The 15,795-nt window shown below is 42.1% G+C and overlaps 1 protein-coding gene across 2 annotated transcripts in view; it reads right to left on the reverse strand.

The window, feature by feature from the left end:
• Positions 1-9,847: 9,847 nt before the first annotated feature.
• Positions 9,848-15,795, reverse strand: part of MOSMO (modulator of smoothened) — a 66,800-nt gene continuing 60,852 nt past the window's right edge. Inside the window, exon 3 of one of the 2 annotated variants that reach the window (XM_070413699.1) lies at positions 9,848-13,691. In XM_070413699.1, the coding sequence (XP_070269800.1) occupies positions 13,507-13,691 (185 nt within the window). In that variant the 3' untranslated portion in view covers positions 9,848-13,506. The remainder of the gene's footprint in view (positions 13,692-15,795) is intronic. The other variant, XM_070413700.1, reaches the window with a different exon arrangement.

Genomic DNA, 15,795 nt, shown 5'->3' on the forward strand with positions numbered 1-15,795 from the left:
GGGCCGGCTGGTTTGCCCTGAAGGGTGTCCTGGATCAGGGTGGGGGTCCCCACTGGGGTGCCTGGCCAGTCTGGGTGAGGGGCTGAGGGCTGTTTTCAGGCTGGCGGGTGACTGAAGCTCCCAACCTCTCCTTTTTTTCTTTTTTTTTATTCTGGCATTTATTTACCTTCTATGGCTGTCACTGGAGCTGAGAGCCGGCTTTCTCTCTGAGGCTCTGCTGAAAGCAGGTTTCTGGCCTTTGTTTTCTGTATTCGAAACAATGTTGCGACTCCAGCTCTGAGATCCCTGCTGACTGACAGGAGGTTTCTGGAGTTTTGTTTATCTTCTATAAATGTTACTATGTTTCCAACTGAAGCTCAGAGGCCAGCTAGTGAGGCGGGGAACGTTGGAGTCCACAGCAAGAAAGCCTCCTGTTAGCTTCCAGCTGCCTGGCTGCCGGCCGCCATCTTGGCTGACAGTTAATTTGCATAAGGATATGCTGATTAGCCAATGGGAAGGGTAGCGGTCGTACGCCAATTACCATGTTTCTCTTTTATTAGTGTAGATAGTGTCAGCACCTTAATTATTATTTTTAAAAATGTTTTTATTGCTTCTAGAGAAAAGGGGAGAGGGATAGAGAGAAACATCAGTCGGCTGCCTCCTGCACGCCCCCTACTGGAGATGGGACCCGAAACCCAGGCATGTGCCCTGGCTGGGATTGGACTGGTAATCTCATGGTTCATGGGTCAATGCTCAACCACTGAACCATCCCAGACAGGCAAATTTTTATTTTTTTTACTCCTCACCCGAGAATATGTCTATTGATTTTAGAGAGAGAGGGAGAGAGACATACATTATCGCCTCCTGTATCCACTCCGACCAGGGTTAGAACCTGCAATCCGGGTATGAGCCCTGACCGGGAATTGCACCCGCAAGCTCTTTGGTGTACAGGACAACATTCCAACTAACCAAACTACCCAGGTGGGGCCTGATTTTTTTTTAATCTGAAAAATTCCAAAGGTCTTTTAACTTTTATATATTTTTTAAAATATATTTTATTGATTTTTTACAGAGAGGAAGGGAGAAGGATAGAGAGTTAGAAACATCGATGAGAGAGAAACATCTATCAGCTGCCTCTTGCGCATCCCCTACTGGGGATGTGCCTGCAACCAAGGTACATGCCCTTGACCGGAATCGAACCTGGGACCCTTGAGTCCGAAGGCTGAAGCTCTATCCACTGAGCCAAACTGGTCAGGGCTCTTTTAACTTTTAATAAGTACAATAGTAACTACTGTACAGCATCGAGTCCCTATAATCCTCATGTGTTGGAATGAGCAGCTAGTAGTGACTTTATGACTTTTTTTTTTTTTAGCAATTTAAGACCCCCTTTTTTTTAAAAATTGAGATCTAATTGACATGCAACATATTAGTTTCGTGTGTACAACACAATGATTTCATATCTGTATATACCAGGGGTTGTCAAACTACGGCCCGCGGGCCACATGCGGCCCACCGAAAACATTTATCCGGCCTGCTGGGTGTTTTTGCCGCCGCTGCCTGTTGCTTAGCAGCCAATTCGTCCCGGGCCCGCAGTGAGCATGTGTGGAATGTGCACCACACTCTCCGACTCCCCTCCTTCTCTCTGTCTCTCGACAGCTCCTCTCAGTCTCGGGTGTGATCGGACGAGTCACGAGCTTGCCTGTGCAGAGCCTGCTGCTGCCTGAGGACCGAGGTAAGAACAAGGTAGGATTTATTTTTTTTTTGAAGTTAGGAGGTCTATTTTATTTTTATTTTGCAGTTAGTAGGGCCTTTTTTTTTGAAGTTAGGAGAGCCTTTTTTTTTGAAGTTTTGTTTTTTTACTTCAAAATAAGATATGTGCAGTGTGCATAGGAATTTGTTCATAGCTTTTTTTTTAAACTATAGTCCGGCCCTCCAACGGTCTGAGGGACAGTGAACTGGCCCCCTGTTTAAAAAGTTTGAGGACCCCTGGTATATACTATAAAATGATCACCACAATTTAGTTAGCTCCTACCAGTTAAATTTGTTTTTAGAAGCCACCTGTGGCATTTTGTCACAGTAGCCCAGACTAAGGTAATGTTATTATGTGATACATACTTTTAGATATTAACTTGTATTTTGTTTTACTTCTTACCTCCATTTCAAACCAGCAGCTGGTGCTTTGTGATGCGTTGAGAAGCAGTAGCCTGGAGTGAACAGTTCTAAGCCTGATCTGAGAATTGAAATACTAAAGTGACATGTCAGAGCATGGGAAGTAAGGGTTGTATGTCAAGAAGAAAGTGGAAGTGTATCAAGATTCTTTTGGTTAAAAGAGACAGAAACCCAACTCAAACCGGCTCAGGGAAAAAGGGAATTTGCTCAAATAACAGAAAAGCCCAGGGACAGTTCTGGCTCTGGAGTGGCTTGCTCACAGGCTGAAGCGCTCATGGAAATCGGTCTCCACCTCTGGGCTTCCTTGCGTCTGTGAGGCGGCGCTCTTAGGCAGGCTCTCCTGAGGGCTGGATCGGATGCCGGCAGCGCTATTCTTTCCCCACACGACTTAGCAACCTTTAAGGAGAACACCCCTTTCCCAGGAGTTTCAGCAAAGTCCCAGCGTTGGGTTGGTCACATGACCTGCCTATTCCTGAACCTAGCACTATGACTTGGCCAGGTTGGCTTGTATCCAGCGCTGGAGCCAGAGAAACCATGTGGCCTACGGGCAGTTTTCCAAACAAAAGAGCTGGATTCTGTGTCTTTTTTACCAATGTAGGGGGCATGGCAAATGTACCCCTGTGGGAAGCCAAAGGGGATGAGGATAATCCCAGAGGTCCAGAGATCTGGAAATCAGAGGGAGCAGGGAGTTGCTCAGTGTTTGGTAGCAACACTTCGGTGAGATGGCGAACCTATGAGGAAATGGGTCCTGGGTGTTCGCAGGGAGAAAGTCCACAGGCATAGGGGCTCCCAGCTCACAGAGCTGACCATGACCCACGTGTGGGCTGGACACAAAACTATTGGGTCAGTCCCATTCAGCCTGGGACAGTTAGGTCTCAGCAGTAATAAGAGCAGACAGATTGATAGGGGCAGAAATAGAATACTGGGAACCAGCTAGATTGTACGAAATATTAATCCTGCTCTGTTAACCGTGATTGTTTATTTTATTCTAAGGAAGGCACATTCTAACCTGGCTGGCAGTGCCACACAGGACCTGGGAGCTCACTTGGAAATGTAGCCCATCGTTTGGAGCTGCCTATTAGCATGGAAAGATTAGCAACCTATTGCCGAAACCAGAGCAGCCAGCCCTTTGAAGACCCCAGCCCTTTTGCATTTCTATAAACTGCCCATTTGCCCTTTTGCCTACTTTCCTATGTAATCTTTGTCCTTCTACCCAATATAAGCAGCCGGTTTATGGTGGGGGCAGAGCAGATTTCTGTGGCTGACCTGCTGCTCTCCCTGCTGCTGGCAGTATTGGGATAAACGCTCATATGATTCAACCCTGTGTCTGCGTAATTGGCTCAAGTAGTGACAGGCAGCACAGACCCATTGATTGTCTGGTTACAAGATGACAAACTACTGGAGGAACCTTCCTTATGTTTGAGCCCTGGACCTTTGCATAACTTCCAGGGTAACTCAATAACCGTTAGATTTCCCACTAACAAGGTGGAAGGGAACTAGTTGATAGCCTGTTTGGGAAAATTTCCTGGGTGCTTAATTCCCAAAAGGGTCTCAATAAAATCAACGGATGGCATAATGTAGCTCACCAATGAAGGAAGTTACAGTACTGCTTAGCGACAGCTCCAGAGATAAAGCTTGACAATGAGAGGGAAATGATGGAAGAGTAAACACAAACTTAATAACTTACCTACTGTTTCCCCCCCAACAGAATATGTAACATCCACAGAATGTTTCTAAGTAGGACTACCTTTCATGGTTGTTTTATTCCACAGCCAGAAGCAGCAAACCAGAGTTAGCTGCTCATGCCTGAGCCAAGGAATCATGTCATGAAACTGGGACAAGGTTTTTTATATCCTTTTGACAAGCCAAACTGGTAATGTGGTACAGCAGAAATAGTCTTAGATTTGAAGTCAGGGAAGCCACATTTGAAACCCAATTCACCAATTACAAGTTATAGAACTTTGAGTACACCCCTTTTTTGTTGCTAGAATTTTATTAAATACTAGAGGCCCGATGCACAAAATTCGTGCACGGGGGGTGGAATATCCCTCAGCCCAGCCTGCACCCTCTCCAATTCGGGATCCCTCTCGCAATCCGGGACTGCTGGCTCCTAACCGCTTGCCTGCCTACTGGCTTGTTTGCCGCCTAACTGCTCCCCTGCCAGCCTGATGGCCCCCAAATGCCCTCCCCTGCTGGCCTGATCGCCCCTAACCGCCTTTGTCCTGAAGGAAGTCAGATGGCCAGAAGATGTCTGGTCTCCTGGTCTAACCAGCATATTACCCTTTTATTAGTATAGACTAGAGGCCTGGTGCACAAAATTTGTGCAGTGGAAGGGGGTCCTTCAGCCTGGTCTGTGCTCTCTTGCAGTCCAGGAGCCCTTGGGGGATGTCCGACTGACGGCTTAGGGGAGCAGGCCTAAGCCGTCAGTCAGATATCCTTAGTGCTGCCGCAGAGGCAGGAGAGGCTCCCGCCACTGCCACTGCGCTTGCCAGCTGTGAGCCCGGCTTCTGGCTGAGCAATGCTCTCACTATGGGAGCGCACTGACCACCAGGGAGCAGCTCCTGCATTGAGTGTCATTTGTTCCACTGTTCAGTCAATTTGCACATTAGCCTTTTATTATATAGGACTAGTGGCTTGGTGCATGGATTCATGCACATTGAAAGAAAATTAATTAGAAGAAATATTTTAATATCACTATTTGCCCTTTCTCTATAATAGAAATGTCAACTAAATTCACAATTGACAATGACAGATTGAAACACACAGGTGCAATTGGTGCCAGTGAGAGTTTTACATGTATCGTGCATGTGTGAGTCAACTTAGCCTTTTATAGATATAGAATTAACTTGCTTAATTAGACCTGCTTTCTGATGTAGCTAAACTTTTTCCAGCCCAGTGAAGCACCCCAACTTCTCTTTTAGGTAATTGTCAGCAGCACAGCAGTAAATATCAACATGAAGCAGATTATTATTGTAGATCATGCAGGGAGAACAAAGGGTAAAATATTTAACTGCAGCAGTGTTTGACTATATTCTGTTCAGTGAGAAAAACTGGTCATTTTCAAGGTCCACCATTTCTTTCTTCTTTTCAGTTGGGTCAAGTTTCCAAACTTTCTAAATCTCCATTTTCTGGCTAATGAAAATAGGATTCTACCAAGTCTCCTATCTACCTACTCCAGGACTTCTGTGAGGATCAAATGAGGTATGGGAAAACGCTTCACAGACATTTGGTTAAAGTGTAAAATGTTTGCACCTGAATGTAGAGGCAAGTCATGTTCTTGGGCTGAAGAAACTCCAAGGAGGCTAGCTGCTAGGAGAAGAAGCCGGGCATTGCTATTTGATGTCATTACCCAGTGCCCACAGCCACCGTTTATGGGCTGGGTTGTGGGCTGCATTTTGCACCATGGGGTCTCCACAGGATTGGCTGCGATTTGGTGGGCTGTTGCTTGGGGTGGTGGTGGGGCCTGTGTCCCACTTGGGGGAGCTGAGTGTTGGTTTGTTGGTGCCAGGTCCGTGGTGCCGTTTCTTTGCAAATGGCCAGTGCATGTCAAGGCAGCTCCTGCGTTGAGTGTCTGTCCCCTGGTGGTCAGTGCACATCATAGCGACCGGTCTGACGGTCGGAGGGACACTTAGCATATTAGCCTTTTATATATATGGATTGGTGATCAAGCAGTAGCAGTGCACACTTTGTTGAGGAGTCTAATTGTTCACCCTTGTGATCCATAGTTTTTCTAGTCCATAAAATTCTTCCTCCTACTCCACAGAGGATACAGTAAGATGGCATATGGAAAAGCACATTAACATGAACTTAATTTCCATTTCTTTCTCCAAACTTTTAATGAATGCCACTATTTTTATTTATTTATTATTTATTTATTTAAGAGAAGGGAGATGGAGAGACAGTAACATCAATGAGAAACATCAGTTGGCCACCTCCTGCACGCCCCCTACTGGGGACTCAGCCCAAAACCTGGGAATGTACCCAGACGGGGAATGGAACTGGCAACCTGTCAGGTGCATGACACAACCACTGAGTAACAACAGCTCATTTTAATGAAGGACACTATTTCTTAACCACAGTGCTTTCAAAAAGGTAAATTGCCTTAAAGAGTAGTTGATATCCTTCCTTTAGAATTTCAGGTTACTATGATATTTGGGAAGTTTCTGTTATCTAAGGTCTAAGTTCACAGCAGCATTATTTGTAATAACAAAAACTTGGAAACAACCTTAACATACAGGGCAAGATATACATATTACAGCCCCATTAAAATGAAGATCTATATTTACTGACAAAGATATGTTTAAGAAGAAAGTAGTGGCAGATGTGTATAATAATCTTGCTCTTGTTAAAACTGAGCAAGAATATATATACTGTGTCTGGAGATTGGATTGAGGGGAGGAAACTTTAATTTCCTATACTCATTAAAAATAATTACAGGTGCCTTGGCCAGTGTGGCTCAGATGGTTGTATCCATGCACCCAAGAGTTGCCAGTGCACCCAAGAGTTGCTGGTTCGATTCCCCGTCAGGGCACATGCCTGGGTTTCATCCCCAGTAGGGGGCGTGCAGGAGGCAGCCAATGGATGTTTCCCCCTCTCCCGTCCTCTCTAAAAAATCAATAAAAATATAAAAAATAATTACAGATGTGTTAACTGTAAAAAAAATTTGTTCAGTTTAGGGTCGTGGTAATGTCCTCCACAACAGCACTGATGACAAGAAATAGTTATGGTGACCCTGAAAACAGAATGAGGCGTGTGAGCGGGGGTGACTGCAATTCGAGTCCATTTTGCTTCTCACTACATTAGCAAAATATGTAGAAGGTGAGGCAGTTAAAAGCTTTCTTAGATATGTGGATTATTTTTTCCCCTTGAGCAATTTATTATGGATAAAGGAAAGGATTTTCTTGGATTGGTTCTTCAACTATATTTGTATTTTTCCCTGAAGAACAAAGCGATGTAAAGGAATGAGTTTTTACTTTTCAATTTAGGAAGATTCTTGAATGGTCTGAGACAACTAAATCAAATATTTAGACAACATGAAGAGTGCCAGAGTGAGGACAGACCATTAATTTTACGGACTTATAACTGCATCTAAAATGAGTTCAAATTTTTGAGTCCACTCCTTTTAGCAGAAATAATTAAAACCACTGTGGCAGACCAAACTAAGTCTTTATGAAACATAACCAATGTATCATTTCAAGATTATGGAGAACCCACAAGCTCGAAGAAACCTCCAGTCTTGGGATCCACAGGGAGCTCGCAGCATCCTGGTCCTGTCACGAGCACGCGGTGATTCAATAGGAAGGTGTCGAGTCTACAGACATGCCATGAGGAGGCCAATGAGACCGGCATATTACACAGCCAGACCCTTACCATGAAGGACCGCACTGGCTGCTCGAGGCAAGCCTTGGCTTTCAGAAAGAAGTCCACCGAAGCAATCCCAGATGACTGGATCCTTCAAACCTCCAGGAAAGTCTCATGATTTTCCTTTATAACCCAGCTCTAATTCAGTTATGATAACTCAATTCATGAGTAAAGCACTCTGACAGGTCTCTAGGAAACATGAGAAAGCCAATTCCTTGCATTTAAGAGTTTACGATCTAGTTATAGAGAAGTATTTAATAACAGCTTTGACATTGAATGCTTATTATGTGCCAGGCACTTTCCACGCTTTATCTCATTTAAACCAACAATAACACTATGATGTAGGTACTATTAGCCCATTCTACAGATGAGAAAACCAAGGCTCAGAGAGGCTAAGTGATTAAAGGTTCACCACTAGAATTGTGGAACTGAGGTTTGAATCCAGGCAGCCTATATCCCTCTATTAAGTTGTTACAGAGGTATAAGCAAAAGAAAAAGCACAAAAAATTAAATATAACTCAAATATAGGAGGGATTAGGGAAAACTGCAAGGAGGAGGTGGTATAGACACAGTCAAGATAGACAGAGGTGTTGTGAAAGAATGAACAGGTTTGTCAGTGGAGAGAGTGGTGGGAAAGAAGACGGAGAGCCTGAAGCCAGACCATGAAGGGTTTTCCGTGCCGTGCTAAGTAAGTTTGGGCTTCAGCCATGTAGATGGGGAGTGACAGGAACTGGAACCATATGCTTTCATTTGTTAAGATTATTTGGGCAGAAATGACTTGGATGGACTGCAGTAGATGACTAGTTGAAGGAAGACTGGGTCAGGTGGCTATCGGGTTTGAACAGCTGTCCAAGGCCTGTCAAAGGCATTCTGTCCTGTGCCGAGTGTCCTGCTGAAACCTAGTTGTGTGATGTTGCCACAGCTAAGAAGCTTCTCTGAGTCCCTGATCTGGAAAATGGAAATGCTGAGCCAGCTCTTGCAGATTTCATCCAGCTCTGAAATGTTCTAAGTCTCATGAAAAAGTTCTTGAAATTTAATTTTAGGTGGTCTTAGTTTGTGGAACTGGGGCCGATTTGTAGAAACCTGGAATGTGCTTGAAAATATCATCTCAGTATTTTCTTCTGCTAGAAAAAGAACCAAGCTTCTAAAAGTTAATATGACATTATGCTTTCTAGCTTTAGCACCACTTATAACTACTTTTATTTTGTTGCTGGGTAACTGAGACCCAGAAGTGTTGACTTTGCTTAAAAGAAACAGTCTCGGTGTTTTTTTCTATAATCTTCTCAGAGTGGCTAGAATTGGTGGGAGACCAGGTAACAGTAAGGTATTTTTGAAACCATGTTATTGGTTTGAGAGCCAGTCTGTTGCCTTTTCATAAGGCATTACCATAGAGAAGGGGAAAGTGCCCCCCTAACTTAGTTCAGTATAAACCCACCATTACAATTTCCAATCGACCTGTTCACTAATAGGCTTATGGGAAAGAACTCTTCTAATACCTCTAATCTGTGTTATACGCCAGGACAGGGTTTGGATGGTGCAGATAGGGTGAACAAGTTATCCTTGTTTACCTGGAACTTTCTCAGTTAAGGCACTGAAAGTCTTGTGTCCCAGGAAATCCCTCAGTCTTGGGCAAACTGCAATAGTTGAGCACAAGAAAATGCACTTAAGATCCAGAACTTCAGAAAGTCCAAATCCGACCTTGTCTTACTCTCTCAACTCCCCACTGAGGCTCCAAAAGGGGCCGTATAAAGAGGATAGAGCAGCAAAGGGTAAGTACAGTGTTTTACTTGACCATCAGTTATCAGACGAGGCTCATCTCGATAGCTCCAGGAAACCTTGATGGAGCACATGGACAAGTCTAGACACCAAGGGTCTCCATTCCTCCTTCAACACAAATCTAAATCTTAGAAGCTAAGATCCTTTGGCCTGAAGGAAAAGTAGAAACAAGAAGGAAGCAAAGATGAACGGGCTTAGGTCTTTGTGCAAGGAAGAAAGAAAAGATGGCTGGCTCCAGGAGCCTGGGCTCAGTTCTCTCTCCTCGTTCAGAAACATGAAACACAAGGGAGAGTCACATGTGTATGGTCTTTTCCTGCTGAGTGACTCTCATTGGTAAACATGTGTGATCTATTCTGGAATATTAACGGCATCTCTCCCTAGTGGGGGAGCTGGGAGTGGGAATGGAAGAAGAGGGGGGAGGCTTTTCCCCACACCGCTAACAGCAAAACCAAACTAAGGCATGGAAGTGCCACTGTGTGAATATGTGAAATCTCCAAGTCAATTTTGAAATAAATTTTTAAAATCAAAGCTTATTTCAAAGTAACAGAATCCTTTTTAGTTTCTTTAGTAGACAATTTATTTTGATAACTTGCTCAATAACAAAAATACAAGTGAAGAAAATTATGTTCATTTTATACATTTTGTATTAACAATTTATTTTGAAACTATTAATTGAAAAGTGTTATAACCAATTACAAAACAATTCTTAATAAAATTTGGGGTAATATACAGACCTTGATCACAAACTTCAAAATCTCTTGCGGTGATACAGTAAGTCCTGTGTAGGGAACCCAACCTACACAGGCCACTTTTTTTCCTTCATATATTTTTATCCTTCAAAAATTAGCTCTGAAAGACAGCTTACTGTTTTGTATTGTGAATGTACATTTAATTTTAGAAGATTAAAGTGGGTTGGTAAAACAGTCACTACAGTCAGAGTAACTGTGGCTAGCAGCCTTTTAATGAAGACAAAATCAATGCAACTGTTCTTCCCATGAAGCCCACGATGCAAAACAATAGCTAAGAGTGACCCAAAGCTAGTTCCCAACACCCTCTCAGGGCCTTCCTCTACGTCAACAGATCGTGTCGCCAGGACTGATCATTTACTTAAGAGATTAAACAGTGGATTTACAGAACATCAAGTGGGGATACCAAAAATTTAGGCAAAAGGGTAAGAAAAAAAATCAATGAAGTCTTTTGGTCATATAGAACACTAAAAAGAAGGGGGGCGGGGGAAAGAGCTATCCTTTAAGAACAAAACAAATGGAACATAAAATAAGTTTATAAGAAGTAGAAGAGTCAGAAAAATCACATACACACATTGACAACAAAGAACATGGATTACCTTTGGAAAGAATCATACTGAAATGTTGCTTTTAATGAAAGGAAAATTTTCCACATTTACAGGTGTTTAGGCATATTTAATAGGAGCTTCCAAAAAATTCAAACTAATTAAATCCTGTGCAAATAAAACCTACAACTAGTTTTCAGCAGATTTTACAGTGTGTTCTTAGGTATGAGAATACACACTCTAAAAACAATGTAACAGACAAAAGTTTGACGAATGATTGCACCATAAAACAGTGTTTTATATACAGTTTACAAGCTATGATTTCCTGCTATAAATTAATACTGTACTATATAGTACTTATTGTGACCTTTTAAAAGCAACTGCTGACAGTCGTCTCTCTTTTCACTTACAGGATATATAGAATTTTATATGTGTATGTCCATTTCAATGTCTGGTCTGGAAGAATACAAAGGTCTGACGCCACACACTGTATGGTGGACGGTTTTAACCCGGGGTGCTGACTGGTTGTAGGGAGTTTCCCCCATCAGTCCTTTATGCACTGGACCTCCAAGATGATGATGAAATTATAGTCAACTGAATGGTTTGGGTAATAGATACAAATAAAACCTTACGCTTTGTCATCTTGCAATGTCACTGTAAGTGAAAGAAGTAAACAGTGGGGAAATTCTTAGCAGCTGAGAAACTTTCTCTCCCCATCCTCATGATCCAGTTAAAAATATTTTGAGAAACTATTTACAATAAAATGCATCTTTTTGGAAGAGAAGAACTCTTGGTCATATAAATTAATTTGAACCACACTTTGCTAACACTTTATCTCAGTGGTATAATGGTGACAACCAAGCTTTCCTTCAAGTGACCCATGGGACTGAGGACCAGTCACATAAATCCCCCTGGGAATGGCAATCCCAAACGCCCCCAGAACACGTCCAGTGGTACTCTCAGTCCTGACCAGACATCACAACACTTGGGGAAAGAGTCTCTTTCAAGCATCTTCTAAGGTTTCTTTGGCCCTTGGAAGGAAAGTGTGACACCCCCTAACACTCCAGGAATGCGCCTCAGTGGGGGCTCACTCTTACCCCCCTGAGTGAGCTGCAACACGGGGGTTTTCTTCCACAATAAAACACTGCTGAATTCACAGTGAGATGCAGGAACATGAAGCCAGCCAGCGTGGAAAAGAGCAGCTTCCTCCACTTCGCACTTGGGACACCTGAGGCGGCAGCCCGCTCGGAAGTGCCCATTCTCCATGACCTAAGCCTCTGAAAAGCAGTGTGTGTGTGAGGCTGTCCTACACGGTGCGTGGACTTCACAGGGCTCTCCTGCCAGGGACACTCGGACTGCCATTTCCTCTAAAGAAGAAAACGCTTAGCTCCGTTGGCATGAAAGACCCTCCTGCCCCACGTTTCAAACAGGAGAAACCTGCAGTGTTCGCCCGGAAAACAACTACGCACTGACACGGGGCCTGAGACGTGGAGGAGAGAAATGTGTATTTTAAAACAACATGTGGGTTCAGGGCCAGCGGCAATGCTTCTTTAGGAAAAACATAAAGCTGTGGGTTTAGTGCAGCCCTTTAACGTAAATACAGGAAGGTAGCTTTTAGCAAGCACAGGCTTACAGTACATGAAAGACATTGTATTGCTCGGGTTTTGGTAAAGGAGATGTGTTAATAATAATGCCTATGGATGAAAAGAACACACTTAATTGTTACAGCAGAGTGATCCTGGGGGGAGGGGGGTAAATGGCCAGAATATTGTGAACTGACATCAGTAGAAAAAGAACCTCTGCACAACAAACAACAGCTGCCCATCATTTAAATTGTGCCAATTCCCTCACTCCGAGGTGTGACAGGGTCTTACCTTCTACTGTCACATGCAAACAACTTAACCTACAAAGAATTTTAGCTGAACTTAAAATTGCACCTAGAAAGATACGGGATTATTTGTACCTATTACAAAAACCTGTTAAAATCAAGGGCTGTTACAAAGAATGAGGTAAACTGAAGACTCTCTCCACTACACAGCCTTCAGATAAATGGCTTTTTTCTAGAGTTCTAGGTTTGCACACCACAGTGTTTTGCTAGCAAAGCATTCAGAGTTCTCTTCTAGGAACCGTTTGCATGTGTGTGTATAAATTTACACACACACACACACACACACACACACACACACACACATATATATACACTGTATACTGCATCAGCAAAATATATATATTATATATATTTATATAAATATAAGGAACATTTCCCCCACCCCCCCCACCCCCAGTAACATGTCTCTTAGTGTTTTATTTTTTTTTTGTACACAGAGAATAGGGAATTTCAGAATTTTTACATACATTTTAGCAAACAAGTTTTGATCTATTGGCTTCTTGGTGCAGTAACGCAATGGCAATCCCCTCTGGTGCCACAGGCTCATACAACTACAAGGAAGCTGTGAACACTAATTTCTTAGGAGGTGAGGCCAGCCCCACAGGAACTTCTCTTGCATCCCTCTGGTCCACCATGTTTCATAAATACTTAGAATTTTTTTCCTCAAATGAACCATTAGACGTTAAAAACGGAACAACAGAGTCACAAAGGGCCCCATGCTTTTCAGCAGAAAGCATTCTCCCTCACTAGGCGACTACCACAGTGCAGACCCGACGGCCTGGAAATATGCTCAGGGGGTTAGTCAATATTGTCTGTATTTGGTTACGGAAAAGGCTCTCTTTTTTTAAAAAAATCCAAAGTGCATAGTGAGAACAAATCAAAGCTTTTTTTTTCTTCTTCTTCTTTTCAGCATCAGTTTCATCTAAGCATCTTTCTAAGCCAGGACTACTCAGATGCCTTGCCTTTGTCCTCCCCACCCTCCAAAAATAAAAAATTTAAATAAAATAAAAATAATTAAAATGTCAAGCAATGTAGACATTCATCAGCCTGGTAAACAAACTTTGCCAGCAAACAGAAGTCCTACTATTGTAAAGAAAATTGATAAGACAAAAAGTACATATGATGACCCAACTACTGTGTTGTTGGGTAATTTATAAGGTTGACCTCCGACTTCATTGATGTAAAATCCTATTGGAAATATTAGGGCAGCCATACAGAAAAGGATCACTGTAAAACAAACCAAAACACAACATTAGTAACATGGTTTGGTGATTAGGAAAAAAATGAAAATTTGGCGCAAAGGAAGTTTATAAGAAGGGTTGTGGATTGATAACATGGTCAAGCCTGTCAAAACATAAACCACTTGTCAAAATATTTGCATATACTACAGATTATATAATATCCCCCAAATCTAACAATTAAATTCAGGAAAAGCTGGATTAGCCTTTTGAGACAATTTCAAATATCAGCGTTAAGAAAGGTCCCCAAACCTACCAAGTACTCGTATGCATTACTCTTGACCATTTACTTAGATGGTGATTCAGGGCTACATTCTGGCTGTGCTACTTAATAGCTGTGTAATCTTAGGCTTCTGGTTCCCTGCTGAAAATGAAGTAAATGCTAGAAGTAAAAACAAACATTATCAAGTCCTGCCACAGTACCAGCCACATTGAGAGTAAGTGCTGAATGAATGTTGCATGACATTGGAGTTGTTATTTTGCCAATTCTGTTCCTCTCAGTTGGTACTAGTTAAAAGGAAGCAGAGAAAGGGCACATCCAAGTACCATTCACCTCACTCTGGCTTAAAGTCAGCCAGTGGAAAGAAGCTCAGACTTCTGCGATGATTAGCACTTTGTCAGAGTGGCTGTCTCTTATCATGGACAAAGCCCCGCCCCCAAACCACCCAACCTGTTAGGGTTCTGAATATACGCAAGTGGGGGGGGGGGGGGGGGGGGGACCTTTGAGTTTTGTATACAAACACAATGAAATCTAATATTTGCTAAAAATGTTTCTAGAAAAATATCAGAAAACCCACTGTCTGAGTAGAAGTAATTCCACAGGCCACTATTTTAGCAAACAGTGTGCTCCTCGGTGCTATAGAAGAAATGTTCTGAGCAAATGCAGACTGCCTACGGATAGGCTAATTTTTCCAAGAAAACTGTTTATGCTTTTTGAAAGCACATTGGTAAAATGTGAATAGTCTTTCCAATTCTGGAGGCAGAAACTTCTCAGTGTAATGTGAAGAAAGATTACTGTACTCATTGTATATGAAGAGTTGAAGCTTTCTGTTATAATCTGAATGAGAAACCTTTTCCAAGTTAGACCCATCCCAAGGAATAGTGACAGTCCTGGATAAACACATCAGATGACACTTGTCTTAAATTACTTTTGGGCCAATCAATAAAACTTAATAGAGTCCTTTAAAAGCCAAAAGAAGAGCCCTCACTGGCTTGGCTTAGTGGATAGAGCATCGGCCTGCGGACTGAAGGGTACTAGGTTCGATTCCGGTCAAGGGCACATGTCCGGGTTGCGGGCTCGATACCCAGTAGGGAGTGTGCAGTGATTAATATCTCTCTTTCCCTCTTCCTTCCTCTCTGAAATCAATAAAAATATACTTTAAAAGAAGCAAATTAACCAAAAAAATAGTCAAAATGGGAGTCTTTTCCTGGAACAGCTCCAGAAATGTATTAAAAAGTAACATTTTCTCAAGTAACATACTAACTCAAGAGCTACACCAGTACCTTTGTTTGCTTTGCACCGTTTAGGTGGATTATTTTATATTATACACACAATCAGTCTATCTCAATTTGGGCGAATGACCACGCCAAATGTTACATAAGCACATTTGGATTCTTTTGGATACCTACAACAGAACAAATAAAAAATCCAGTAATTAAGTGTTAGATCTTTTGGTCCTCCTGTTGTATAGTCAGCAATAAATAACTTCATCAGTGCTGCCAATGTCCACTTATCAGTATTGTCTGTCACCAATTTCTAATAATTCTTATGCCTTAATACGGTTTGGTAAGTAAAATGAAACCACAATCTAAGTAGCTAAACTTAATCTATAAAAACAATAGGATATGATTAGTTTTAAAATCAATTTGTTTCTTCTAATCTCAAAAACTAAAATAATTTAGACATATGCTGATATACAGTTCATTCTGTTAACTGATATGCTGACTTTATTTTTATCCTTTCATATTTTCTATTGTAAAATAAAAATCTATCCATTATAATGGAGTAAACATTTAACGACTATACTTAAAGTAGAGTTTAATATATTACAAGACTTAATTCTTTTTCCAAATTGGTTAGGAAAAGCTTAATC

The sequence above is a fragment of the Myotis yumanensis genome, unplaced genomic scaffold, assembly GCF_028538775.1.
Source record: "Myotis yumanensis isolate MYYU_CA2020_CCGP unplaced genomic scaffold, mMyoYum1.0.hap1 SCAF_4, whole genome shotgun sequence".
In the NCBI taxonomy this organism is placed as follows: domain Eukaryota; kingdom Metazoa; phylum Chordata; class Mammalia; order Chiroptera; family Vespertilionidae; genus Myotis; species Myotis yumanensis.